General features: G+C 34.9%; 1 protein-coding gene across 3 annotated transcripts in view; it reads right to left on the reverse strand.

Moving 5' to 3' along the window:
• Positions 1-13,274, reverse strand: part of DNAJB14 (DnaJ heat shock protein family (Hsp40) member B14) — a 35,475-nt gene that overhangs the window by 6,382 nt on the left and 15,819 nt on the right. For 2 of the 3 annotated variants that reach the window (XM_077815069.1, XM_077815068.1), the window contains 5 exons: positions 10,365-10,510; positions 7,418-7,603; positions 6,927-7,021; positions 5,198-5,307; positions 4,079-4,251 (listed from right to left, as the gene is read on the reverse strand). In XM_077815069.1, the coding sequence (XP_077671195.1) occupies positions 4,079-4,251; positions 5,198-5,307; positions 6,927-7,021; positions 7,418-7,603; positions 10,365-10,510 (710 nt within the window). Of the gene's footprint in view, positions 1-4,078; positions 4,252-5,197; positions 5,308-6,926; positions 7,022-7,417; positions 7,604-10,364; positions 10,511-12,192; positions 12,778-13,274 lie in introns of those variants that run through there. The other variant, XM_077815070.1, reaches the window with a different exon arrangement.

Here is a 13,274-nt window from a genome sequence, read left to right on the forward strand (position 1 = left end):
GGAGTTCCTACATTGTGGAGTATCTGAATTGCATAACATCTCTTTTTCAGTCTCAGGTTAAAATTCTAACGAATAAGTCATTAATTAAAGACAAACAGCTTTGGAAAGAAGTTTTTAAATAGCAAAGAATGACATCTAAAAAACCCACCATTGAACACGGAGCAGATATTTTCATAAATAAAATACAAAGCAGGAATACCTTATTACACATATAGAAACTCTAATTTTTAGGATTTGCTATTTCTTTGGTTTTTAAAAGCTATTTAGGAAGTTTTAGTAGGTTTACAAAATCAATGCCATGTAAACATCACAAACAAAATTATCATATTACTGCATAATGAGAAATTATCATCAAATCCCTCCAATTTAACAGGGCATTACCATATTACAGAGTGAGCCTCTTTACACCATCTAGGACATATTGTTTCCAAAGTCTTTACGAAATTGAGTGAAACTTCTGACTCTTCTCTTGTTCAGCTTCACTTTTGCCGTTGACAGTATGTACTCTAGAGTATTTTATCTTATCCTACCCTCCTTTCCCTGGGCTTCAGAATCTGTCAAAGTTTTTTAATCAGCTCATTATTATTTTCTACCTCTGGTGTATACTCTCGTATGTCTGAAATGTGGATTTCTATCCAAAGAAACTGGACTGTATTTTCCCTCGTTTAAGGTCTCTAACTATACAATACTGATTTTGGAAGCTGAATGAGAATTTAAACAGGAATCCCCATCTTTAGCAAATCTTTGCCATCCTGACAGCCAATATAATCTCCCCTAGCTCTCTCCTCTTTTTTTAAAGCTTGGGCTAGAGCTGGTTGGAGAATTTTGATGGAACCATATGCTACTGCATTCTACTGTCTAAAGTGAAACACTTTGAAAAAATAAGTTCATTTCACTTTTATTTCAGAAGAAACCCCTGAAAAAAGTTCTAATGTTGAAACATCACATTTCAACTTTTTGGAATGAAACATTTAGATTTTTCATTTTGAAATGACTATTTTGATTTTTTTTTTAAATTTTGTATTATATACTGTACAAAACATTTAGATGGTCATAAAAAAACATTTCAATCAACCTGCAATGATTTTCTTCAGGAATCTTCCTTCACAGATCATTGTAAAGTTTTAGGCTTCCATTCTGATTCAGAATGAAGTCAAATTCCAAAACCTTGGAAGTGTTTGCAAAATGCAACTTCTGCACACAGCTCTAGTTAGGACAGAAAGGTTTTGGAAAAATTGCAGCTTACCCCATTTGAGTACAAGTTGCAGATGCCCTCTGGCTTTTTTCATAATTAAATCTTTCTGCTGATAGTAATGAAATGGCACAATGAGGACTGGTAAGAGGTCCAGGTGGAGAGAGCTGCACCCTATGTGCTCTCTGACCCCCCACAGCTTTGACTGATCAACTCTGTAACTGAAGTTCTTACAAACCAAATTGGATTTCCTGCTTCGGAGTTTTTAGGCAATCCTTTAAGTCCAATGTTGTTTCTCCTTGATCTATTTTCCGTATCGTCCAATTTATGCTACATCTCTCTCTCTCTCGTTTGTCCTAGGCCAGACATTTCTAGCACAGTGACTCAATATTCCACATCAGTAACTTCCTTCTTTACTGCTTGAATCTTGGATGTCTTACACTTGTAGTCAGACTCAAAGATCTACTCCCTAACGTTCGCCCTGGTTGGTGGTTGATTTTCTTTGGCCCGCTCATTCCTCCTTGTTTTGGGTGCTTTGTCTTCAAATTGAAGTTAGAGAGGCCTCCCCCATATTGCGAGCCTGAAGGACTTCTTAGTGAGGGTGTTTATTTTTTTTTTAAATTTGGGGATGTTTTTGAATGGTCCTTCCTCTGCAATCTCATGCTCTGCTTTTGCGGGGGGGAGCCCGCGGGGGAAGAGGGATTAGCAGATATGGGGGATGAGGGGTCAATAAAGGCAGATTACTGTGCTATCCCCTCAGAACTCAGACACACAGCAGCCATTTAGTTCAGCCACCTGGTGATCCCCTACCTGGATTTGCTATTTTAACCACATTATAGTTTGTGAGACTTCCATTAAATATTCAAATTGACGTGTTTAAGCCTTGAAGAAAATAACCTGCCCAAAACCCATCCCCAACCCTGCTTTGATAGGATATTTTTTAAATCAATTTTTGATTTAGAGAACTTCTACAGAATTCCTACCCTCCACATCTCTCCCCACCTTTTTTTTTTTTTTTTTGCAGCATCTTGCATTATGCAAAAACCTGCTGTAAAACAAAAACAAAGGGACTAAACAATAATAAGGTATTACTTCTCAAAAAGATTATGTTGCATCTATTATGAGATGGTACCTATGTACCCTTGCATGTCTCATTTTTTTAGCAATTATTTTAAGGAGAAGTCACATCAACATTTAAGCTCAAATCTACAAATACATTTGTACGTTTCCTATTCTAAATAGCAAATGTATCCTGTAGAAAAATAGGATTTAGTTGAAAACCATTTTTTTAAGCAGGAAAATGTTATTTGACCACATTTTATGACAGCAAATTTCAAAATGAAAGTTTTCATTCCTAACTGTTTCTCCTTTCAGTTTAGATTTCAAAACAACTATTTTGCTTTTTACTTTTGGAATCTTCACCCACTCCCTCTCACTCTTATTTACTCCCCCCATCTTTTACTACTGGAAAAAAGCAAGCATAAGGGACAGTAGAGATTAACAAACCTCAGAAAGTGGGAAAAACTATTTTTCTCTGTCTCTTTTGTACTTTTCCCCTCAGGACGATGTTGGCTAGAAGTGTGGGTTTTTTTAGTGTGAGAAGGTGGAGAATATACTCTTAAAAAAATTGAAAGTGAAAAAAGTAAAAACGAATTAGAGAAAGTATTATTTGTGTTTACTTTCCATTTTTCCATGTTTAAACAAGTGCAGAAGTGCACCCCTTCCTACTTTCACACACTTAAAAAAAAATCTCTATCGCATCAGTGTTTCCAATGGGGGAAAAAAGGGGAATGTGAAGAGGGAGAGAGAGGAAAAAAAAATCAGAATTCAAAACTCAAAATTTTAAATTTCATTTCAAAATTTCTCAAAAACCATGAATGAAAAATGTTTGTTCAAAATCTTTCATGGGAAAAAATTATTTCGTCCAACTCTAGTATTAATGATTCTAAATTAATTAATTCTAAGCTTTACCTAAAGGATGTTAATTTATTTTGGAGGGACAAAAAATAGGGATCTAACTTTTATTTATGTCTGTTGATTGATCCATGACCAATGAGTGGAAGACTTCATGATCTTGTAAACATTTGTACTGGTCCAAAGAATATCTAGTCCCTGTAGATTGTGAGATATTGGATGTTAAAAAACATGTCATTTTTCTTTCTCACTTCAGTTTTGATGTGATTTTTTGCAGCCCTACCTTCACAGCCTGACAACATTTTACGTCGCTCACAGGTACTAAAGGATTGGATTTGCGCTCTATCCCTTCTAAAAAGTAGCTGGCTAAATTATATTTGAATTAATGTGGGTAAGAAAAAAGTTAGTAGCCTAAACAACCTGTTTTTTAATATCTGATATTGCACAAGTTGCTAGTTGTTGGGAAGGGAGATAAAATGACAGAAAGTGAAACATTTATTTTGGGCCCCAAAGATGTACATGATATTGAAATTTCTGTGTGTCATTTTTAGCGTTGTCCAGAACTACATACAGGAAGTTCAAGACCTCAGGTCAAAGTAAGTTTTCCTTCTTTCCCATGATTAATGTAGTCAAATTAATAAGTGTGTCATTCAATGCCAAAAATTTACAACAATTCACTTTCTAAGAAATGGTCACAGTTAACAGAACAAGGAATCTATCATTTTGTAGATGACAGTTGTTTCCTTCAGTTGTCAAGTAAAAACCTTGGGAATTAACACAGACTACTTGGTGTATTTTTAAAATGCAACAAATGTGAAAGACTGGCCTTTGTATTGGTTCTTTCATGCAAATCACATGTAAACACCTTTTAGTAAAAATAGTCACTTCATTCTATTCTAACACAGAAATAAGCTTTTCATGGTAACACATGTTTTTGAGAAGTGCCAAACATTACTCATTGGGTAAACTTACTTTGCTGCCTCTCCTTCCAACAGTTATTTCGAATGTTGGACACATAGTCCTCTTCCACACTCTTTTCCACCTTCTGTAATGACACTCCTTTGTATTCATTTCTGAAGTCCTTGCTGACATAATAAATGACACCCAGGTTTTCTGTCTTCATTTTGATGGTCTGCCCTGTACCTCTGTGAGAGACATGTTTGTTATTCTTTTTATATACACAATATGTATGTTTCAAATGTTGCCATTGGCGAGCAGCAATAAGGTTTCACTGAGTACACTATTTCAAGGTACAGAAAAGTCAGAGTTGTAATGAAAAGCAGTGGGAGTGTCATGTTTAACAGAAGAAAATGTTTACATTCATATGAATATAGAACTTCTGCCTTTTACCTCTCTCCATCTCCAAAAGTAATTTTAGTAAGCCATCTTTGTTTTAAAACATTATAAATAAATAAGTATAAAACAACCAACCAACACTGGAACCTGGCAAAACAAAAAACGAGGTCCCCAGCCTGCAACATTTCACTCTAAAATGTTTTACTGCAGCCCTTGAGAAATCCACCTGCATGCTGGCATATTGTGGATTAAAAACTCATGGTTTGTGCGTGCTCTGGAGGAGTGGTGCTTGTATCACAGGAGCTTAGCCTCAAAAGGGAAGAACATCTCTCTCCTGTGGAGCTCAAACGCTGCAGGAGAAGGAGGCTTCCTTCTATGAAGTCCAGCAGTTCTGCAAGAGAGTGAGAACCCTACAAGCAGTGATAGCAATTTACCTCCTGCATGATTTGTCAAAGGAGTTATTTCTTTCAAGAAAAAATATGGAGTTTTAGATACCCTTCCGTCTGAAATAGATATGAGTTTCAACACCTATATTCCCTTCCAGACAGGCAGGGATAAAATATTGTAACAAAGTCTACTCTGGGGGAAAAGGGGGAATAGAGAATTTCTCCAGCTTTCATTATAATTCAGACCTTAACAACACAGGTCAGGAGGTTGTTTTTGTCAACTGCCTGACTTGATACAAGTAGAAGATGACTCTGCAAAGCAGATGTTAAAAAGCCATGCAAAGAAATAAAAAGGGCATTTTAAAAATGGAGAAGTATTTTTTTAACAAATTTAATCAGCATTACTTACGATCTTGGGTACAAGGCATAAGGAGGATTAGAAACCATCAACTGGCTCAACAAAGAGACGAGGATCAATACAATAATAGGCATCAGCTGGATGAACATAGAAAAGCCTCCCTACGGAACAGAACAAATAAGATTTGGGCATTTCATAAAATCGGGATCAAGATAGTATGCAAATTTGGCAGGGTTTAATCTGGGATTTGCTTTTTAAGATTGAACACTATACCAATAACCTAAAAATCCAAAAGACCAACTGCTTTGTACAACAATTACAAATTTTAGGTACTCTCAGATATCCCTACCCCAAAATCACTCATAATTATTATTTGTACTGTAATAGTGCCCAGAGACTCCAATCAAAAATTAGAACCCCATTGTGCTGACACTGCACACACACAAGAGAAAGGCTTTCCCTATCCCAACAGTTTACAACACAAGTATAAATGGCATTAGTTAGTTAACAGGAATCCAATACATATTGCATCATACAACATGGAAGAGATGCATTTAAAACTCCAGAGTTGTAATTCAACGCCCACTGAAGTCAATGAGTCTTTTCACTGATTTAATGAACTGGACCAGGTTTATATAGATGTCAAATAAGTAGCTAAATGCAGGTACACAGCACGCCACACTTAGGGCTATTCTGAAATTCTGAAACAGCTATTCTTAAGTAACTGCATGTGTGAATGCTCTTAACTTAATCCACTTTTAAAGTAGATTAGGATAAATGTGAATAAGGTGCTCTTATTCCAGAACAAGAGCGTTCACATATGAAGTTATTCTCAGGAGTAGCTATTGTGTTTTAAATTAACTTCCTACCTTAATATCAAGGTGGAAAAAAATTGGACGTTTTAAATTGGATTTTTAAAATTTTTGTTATTTAAATTACAAGAAGTTCCTTTTTAAAAATAAACCCATTTAAAAATGAAATCTCAATTTAATACAAAATATGTTAAGGCCTAAACTTATTAAAATTTAGTTGTAAATGTGTAACATGTTTTGATAAGAGAAATTTATATATCCAAAACATTTAGTGTTGTTTTAATAAATTATATAGCTGTTTTATGGTGTTAAATTAAATTCCAGTTACCATCCTAATTCAGCTTGACACAAATCATGAGCAAAAATTATTTACATAATATATAAGCGATGTATCAGTCACTATTTTTAACATAATAAATGTAAAATTAATAACCTGAAAATGTTATGTTATATAATTTCTGAAATAAATGCCTATAGTTAGAGTGTACCCTCCGAGGCAGCAAAAAGATGTACCACATCTAATGTAAAGACTATTTAGTTGTAAATCAAAATATGTTAGTAGTTATATCAACCAATGAGAATGCAACTTTCTTTAGAAAATAACTGAAGTACGGATGGAAAAGTTAACCAATTTTAATGATTTAAATCAACGGTTTCCACTTGGTGATTTAAATCAATCTGCCCTGCTCAATCCAAATTAATTTTCAAGTACATACAAGCTCTTAGTGACCAGAAACTAGCTTAAATCATTTAGGATGTTAGTTTGGAATCTTTTGTTCTGTTTACTGCACCTTATGCAAATCTTCATGTCTGTTTACCAAAGGAGCTAGGCTGTCCCTGTAAAAATATTTCACTTGCAAATTCAGCTGTTCCTACAGAGCCAAAGATTCCCCTGCAATCATGCCATGTATATGACTATAATCTTCTTTCTCTAGCAGTAGATTCAGGTCAAAACCACTCAAACATACATCACCCCTCTCCTCTTCTCTCTCATGTCCACTATGACGGTGTTGATTAGGATGACTGTAGCCAGCTCGACCGTTAGAAAACGAATGTACACTACCTACAAAAAGAAGCATCAACAGTCAAGAAAACACCTGTTATAAACACACAAGATGAGTGAGAAACTAAAATGCCTTGATGACTATAGACTGGGGAATTAATATACAGAGTGAGACATTTAAAATAGCTCATATTTAAACTTCTTCTATTTTGAAATTTGCATTAAATAAACTAGGTCTTATTTTTTGAAAACCTACAATATTTATGAATTTATGATTTCATGTACTCTTGAGGTCACCATAGTAATCAGAAAAGGAAACTGTAGCAATACACAGAGGAAAAATTGCTTACAGTAGATTAGGAAAATAAGAGTTTGGAATAAGTATTCTAAAAATCATCATATGAACTCAGTAGTGCAGCTCTGATAAATATCCATAAAATATTAATGAGTAAATACCTGATGGAAACGCTCCTCCGAAGAACATATTGAATAAATCCTCTGGAGTAATATCAGCCTCACAACCTCTGTGGAAATTAAATCTACCATTGCCAGGGTGATTGCATGCTTGCTCTTCACTGCCTGTAAGGTCATATTGCTTTCGTTTTTCTGGATTGCTCAGCACAGCATATGCATTTCCAATCTCTGAAACAGGGAACACAGAGTGCTCACACAAATGAACAATAAGAGCTGTTCTGTAATTACAGTTGTAATTTCAGTCAAGAACTTGCTGAACATTAGCATCATTCATAGGCGATACTGTACATTACAAAATCAACCGCAGTGGAACAGGGTGTCCAGAAACATCTCCAGTTTCCTACTCCCTCCAAGGCCCTGCATCATGGTAAAGTAGCTATAGAAGGCTGGACAGTTACTTTACATCTTCAAAGGAACGTCTTCATCTGCTGAAATATTTCCCCCTCGTTGCAATTTAAAAAACTTAGCTTTAATATGAACTCAAAAGTCAGGTAATTGCAAACATTTGGCTTGATCCAACAACATTAGCTCTACCATGCAGCGTCTTCTGTATATTTTATGGGTTATATTAATAGGAATAATACATTAAGATTTACATTCAATAAGAGAAAGACAAACAGAAAATACTACACATGCAATATGAGAGTTAATATTAGTGAATCTACCTTCACTTTTGGAATTACCTGACCTGTGTGTGCTTGATCTTGGTAACTCAGGTGCATGTAGAGCCATATTTTTTTACACTGTCATGTGACACTGCTGGCAGTGCTGCTTTTAAATGACAGACCAAGCTACAAGAGATTACACGGAAACCCTGCTGTAGGACACACACTTCAAATACAGTTATCAGGGTTACTCCGCCTCATGGTAAAGATGGTGGTGAGAGTTTGACATCCTCAGTTGTGGAGAGAAATTAGAAAGAAGTCAGTCAGCTCATAACAAATACACATGAAGAAAACTTATTGCAAAAAATGTTTTAGACAACTTTTTTTTTTTGCTTATGTTGTGCCACGAACGATCACAAACTGCTAATAACTGATCATAGCAATTCAAAAAGTTGTGGTTTTTTTTATAAACAGAATTTAGAGGAAATAAAAAGACAACCTGATCAATGTTCTTAAAATAAAAAGAATAGGCCCTTGGACAACTTAGTAAAATATGTTGTCTGGCAGTATTCCAGAGACTGATCAAATGATACTTCTGAAATGTTAAGAAAAATACACACTTCTATTAAAGCAGTCGGGACTCCAACATTCCCCTGCACCATTTTCAACCCATACACTGAAGTAATGTCCATTTGCTGAAGAACCAGAAGACGAGTAATTTTGTTTAAAATGTGCAACCTGAATGAAGAGTGAAATAGTGAAAGTTTGATTTTGGAAATCTCCAAGTTAATACACCGGATCCTCGCTAGAATGTAGGGTTCGGGATCCATGCGTTAACCGTGTTATAGCAGGGGCCGTGTTATCATGGATCCCAATTTAAATGTTTAAATTTGGGATCCATCACCACACCCACGCTATATGCAAATACGCGCTCTAGCGAGGGTCCACTGTACTTGAAAGTATTATTAGTCACAAGGTGAAAAAATTTAAAACAATTTTTTAAATTTGACAGGGACCTTTTAAAACAAATAATATAATTTATAGAATAAAGTTTAGCTATCAAAAACATGTGTAATTATATTAAAACAATTATTAGCAATTAACTTGATTGCTATGAGTAATCTATTTCCCATCTTAAACCCTTAATGTGTCATAATTAGTACTCTTGGGCAGGTCTACACAGAAAGTTTTGTTCAGGGCTTAAACTAGAAATAAGAGCCTTGTTTTGTGTTTTGATTTGTTCCATCATCAAAAGACCATGTAAAATGAAAGAAAAATACCACAGTTAGATTGCACTTGAGAAAAACAATTATTTCTGGAAAGTTCACATTTTCCTTCAAGTATGCATGCAATATTAAAGGATGCTTTTTCGCCAAAACCTTTCCCATCAGCAATTTAGCCTGATCCAGGAGAAATCTTGGCAGTCCTAGCTGTCTGGATATTAAACTGAGCTAGGGATTGGTCAAAAGGCAGTTGGAATTTGGTCCATTTTGAACAAATCTGTTTTTGTCTGAAAAAAGAGTTACAGGCACAAAACTCTAAGAAAAAGATAACAGCATATCATGTGACTGAATGAAAACTGCACTTTGATGCAAACTGCTTGGTTTTTTTTAAACCTCCAATAGCAAAGGCACAATCAAATTTATACCTCTGCTCTGGCATTAAACTAAGCATGAACTTTCTTGATGTGATTTTGCATAGTCAGTCTAGATGCTTGGAATGGCAAATGTCAATGTTTACACTGAAAAACAAATTACTTGTGTTCATAAGATAAATTAATTATATTAATTAATATGTTAACATTATAAAACTTTTGTTGCCAGTATAGATATATACTAAATAATGCAAATCCGTCTCTCATTTTGTGTTCTTTTAAACCAGGATGCGACAAGATAGAAATATCTGAAAACATGGTTTTGTAACAGCTATCACCAGTAAGTACTGTTCTTACTCTGAAACCTGTTCTTACTACAAATGCCCCACGGACCAAAAGCAATGGTATATATGTAAATGTTACGATGGCATTAGTAAGCAAAATCATGTAAAATGTCTTCATATTAAATTAACCATTTTGCTTTATTTACATGCATACACTGAGATGTCCCTTAATTTATACATACGACCAATCATTTTCCGAAAAAGTAATTATTTAAGGGCCCTTTTTGACCTACACAACAAACTGCTGCTTGGTCCATTCTATGCAGATAGGATTAATCAGTACTAAACCACTGTGCTTTAACACAGCTACTTCTGTACAGTAGATGGGCCCCATATACTCTAAAAGGCTTTCTCCATGTACAAAGTTTAATTATAAAAACTTTTACTTTTAAAAGCATCTGTTGCTCCAGGTGCATGGTTTTTGTCTGGATGAAATTTCAAAGCAAGCTTTCGATAAGCCTTCTTCAAGTCTTCTTCACCTGCATCTTTTGACACTCTGAGTACTTCATAATAATTTTTACTTTTCTTTATACTGCAGAAAAGAATAAACGAAAAGATTTCAAAGATCTAAATACAATACAGTTGAATATAACTGCAAACAGAGAAGTTACTGCAGACATCAAAATTAGTTTATATAACTAAAGATATTCTATAAATTAATTTATAAAAATTGCACCTTCTCGCACAAAGGTTATTTTGCTGTGTACACATTATTTAGTGCACTCTGAGATTATTCTTTTTAATCCTTTTTATGCTATGAAGCTAATACAACTATAAGAGAGGGAACTGGATTCTGTTCTGGCTTGCACAACTTCCACAGAATCAGAGAATCTTTTTTGCTAATGCTGCCATCAATCAGAAATAACCCAATTTGACTTAGCAGGATGGGTAGTCAGAAAAATATGTTTTTATATATAAACAGAAGATCTGATTTGGATATCCATTGACAGAAAATATCAATGCACTTAAGCAATTACATGAGATATTTTGATAGACAGGCATACATGTGGATCCCAGAAACCTATTTTACTTCTATAAACTGCTTGCATAAATCCAAAGAAATAATAAATAAAATAGCACTAATCCTATATCCTGATGACCTAGAATGCTTAACATTGCATTAACTCTACAGAAAGCCTTAACAACTTTGATACTTAAAACTTTGTTTCATCCTGTAATATCAGGACAATGATGTAATAATTTGCTGCATTTTAAAACACCCAGAAATGAGGTGGAGACAGAAGCCACAGGGGACAGACAGCACCCTAAATCCATGGGAACAGGAAGGTTTGATCAAAAGCAGGGCATTAATTTTAAATCCAAACTGAATTATGGGGGAGAGAGTTCAGAAACAAAAGTAAAGTATTTTGGAACTGCAGGATTCTCCCGTATAACTAAACTAGCTGGGTTTGCCAATGTTGCAGTACATTGACATTTGGTGCAAGCAAAAAACAGAAAAGTTAATGCCCAGAAATTAAATAATAAAGCATCCCAGGGGCCTCCTGACTAGTAGGCAGCAAGATGGCTAACACTACCATCAGACTAAGGGGTTGCCTTTAGGGGTTTTATACCACTATAAATGTATGGGAATAAGATAAGCACCTTCACCTTCTGTAAGAGTATCCACACTAGGAGTTTGTATCGCTTTAAATATGCAAGTTTCTAAAGTGATAATGCCATAGTGCTCCAAAAGCTCCAGCCCAAACTATCATCAAAATTGAATAGGTATAAAGGTAAGCAGGCCTTTGGCTGGCTCACAAAATGAAGAAATTTTATACAGGAATGGGAATTCTACAATTAAAAGTATGCTAGCCTAAGAAGTCAGGCCAGACCATTTTACAAGATATTGTTAAAATCACAGATTGATCAAGTGGTGTCTCATTCAAGGGATCATTTTTCCTGTGTTTAAGAAACTGAGTCCATGCTTAGGCATGATGACCAAAAGAGCATTTGCCTTAATTTCTGAATTCGTTGTTTCCTTTGAAGTCTTCAGTATCTGGATTACTTTTATTATGAACACAACTTGAAAAACAAGTATTGGTACACTATACGGTAATGAATGACCACGAATTAACAGTGTTTGTTAGTGTTAAAAAAGTTATTAAAAACATCTGAACACTCCAATGCCATCCAACTAATATTACTCACCCCAAAAAATCTTTACAGCATACAAAAAATTCTCATAGAATTAAGACAAAACACACAGGTTTAATTGTTTAAAAACATTTAGCTTCAATTCACACCAATTGTGTATGAGTTAAACAGACAGAGAAATGAAAAACTGTACATTGCCAACGGCAAAACACTTGTCCCAAACCAAAGAGGTCTGTACTAACACGTCAATTGTTTCACAAGTTAACTGTAAGTAACTTAGTCTTTCTCGTTAAGGTTAATAGTATCTAAACAACACTTCACATCAGTAAAAAACTAACAAATGTACAATTCATGTTCCTCAGAAGTCTGGCTGTCATGCCAAGAGAGAAAGGGTGGTGAGGTGAAGGGTGGGATTGTTTTTCTGAGAGATTTCATGGAGTTCTTTGATGGAGTTTGAGGATATCACAGCTGACACTCCCCCACAGGACAGTTTTAAATCAGGTGGACTTTGATGCCTGTCCAATTTATAACTGCTGCAGGAACTTTTTCATAAAGTCTAGCAGGGTTTTCCTCTGTCACTTTTCTCTCGAAAAGCAAATATTACAGCTTCTAGCTTGCACTGTTCAGAACGGTGGTTCTCAATGCATACCCCTGAGGGTATACAGTGGTCTTCCAGGGGGAACATCAACTCATTTAGATATTTGCCTAGTTTTACAACAGGTTACATAAAAAGCATTAGCAAAGTCAGTCTACAACCTAAAATTTCATACAGATGACTGTTTATATACTATATACTATGTTCTATATACTATACACTGAAATGTAAGTACAATATTTATATTCCAGTTGATTTATTTTATAATTTATGGTAAAAATAAAAAAGTAAGCAATTTTTCAGTAACAGCGTGCTGTTGCTTACAAAATAAGACATAAAAGTAAGTAGTTTTTAAATGAGGTATAACTTGGTGGCATGCAAGACAAATCAGACTCCTGAAGGAGTCCAGCAGTCTGGAAAGGTTGAGAGCCACTGGTTTAGAAGTCAACATGATTGCTGAAAACTTCACATTTCTAACAACTTAATTAAATAAATGTTCCAATTTCTTTGCTTGTTTTTTTGTTTTAATCCACGATGAACACTCCTCCTTCCATTTTCAGTTCGTTTTTTGACCTAAGCAGTGACAATAATTTGCAACATTATCTGT

This window comes from Eretmochelys imbricata, chromosome 4 (assembly GCF_965152235.1).
Source record: "Eretmochelys imbricata isolate rEreImb1 chromosome 4, rEreImb1.hap1, whole genome shotgun sequence".
Taxonomy (NCBI): Eukaryota; Metazoa; Chordata; order Testudines; family Cheloniidae; genus Eretmochelys; species Eretmochelys imbricata.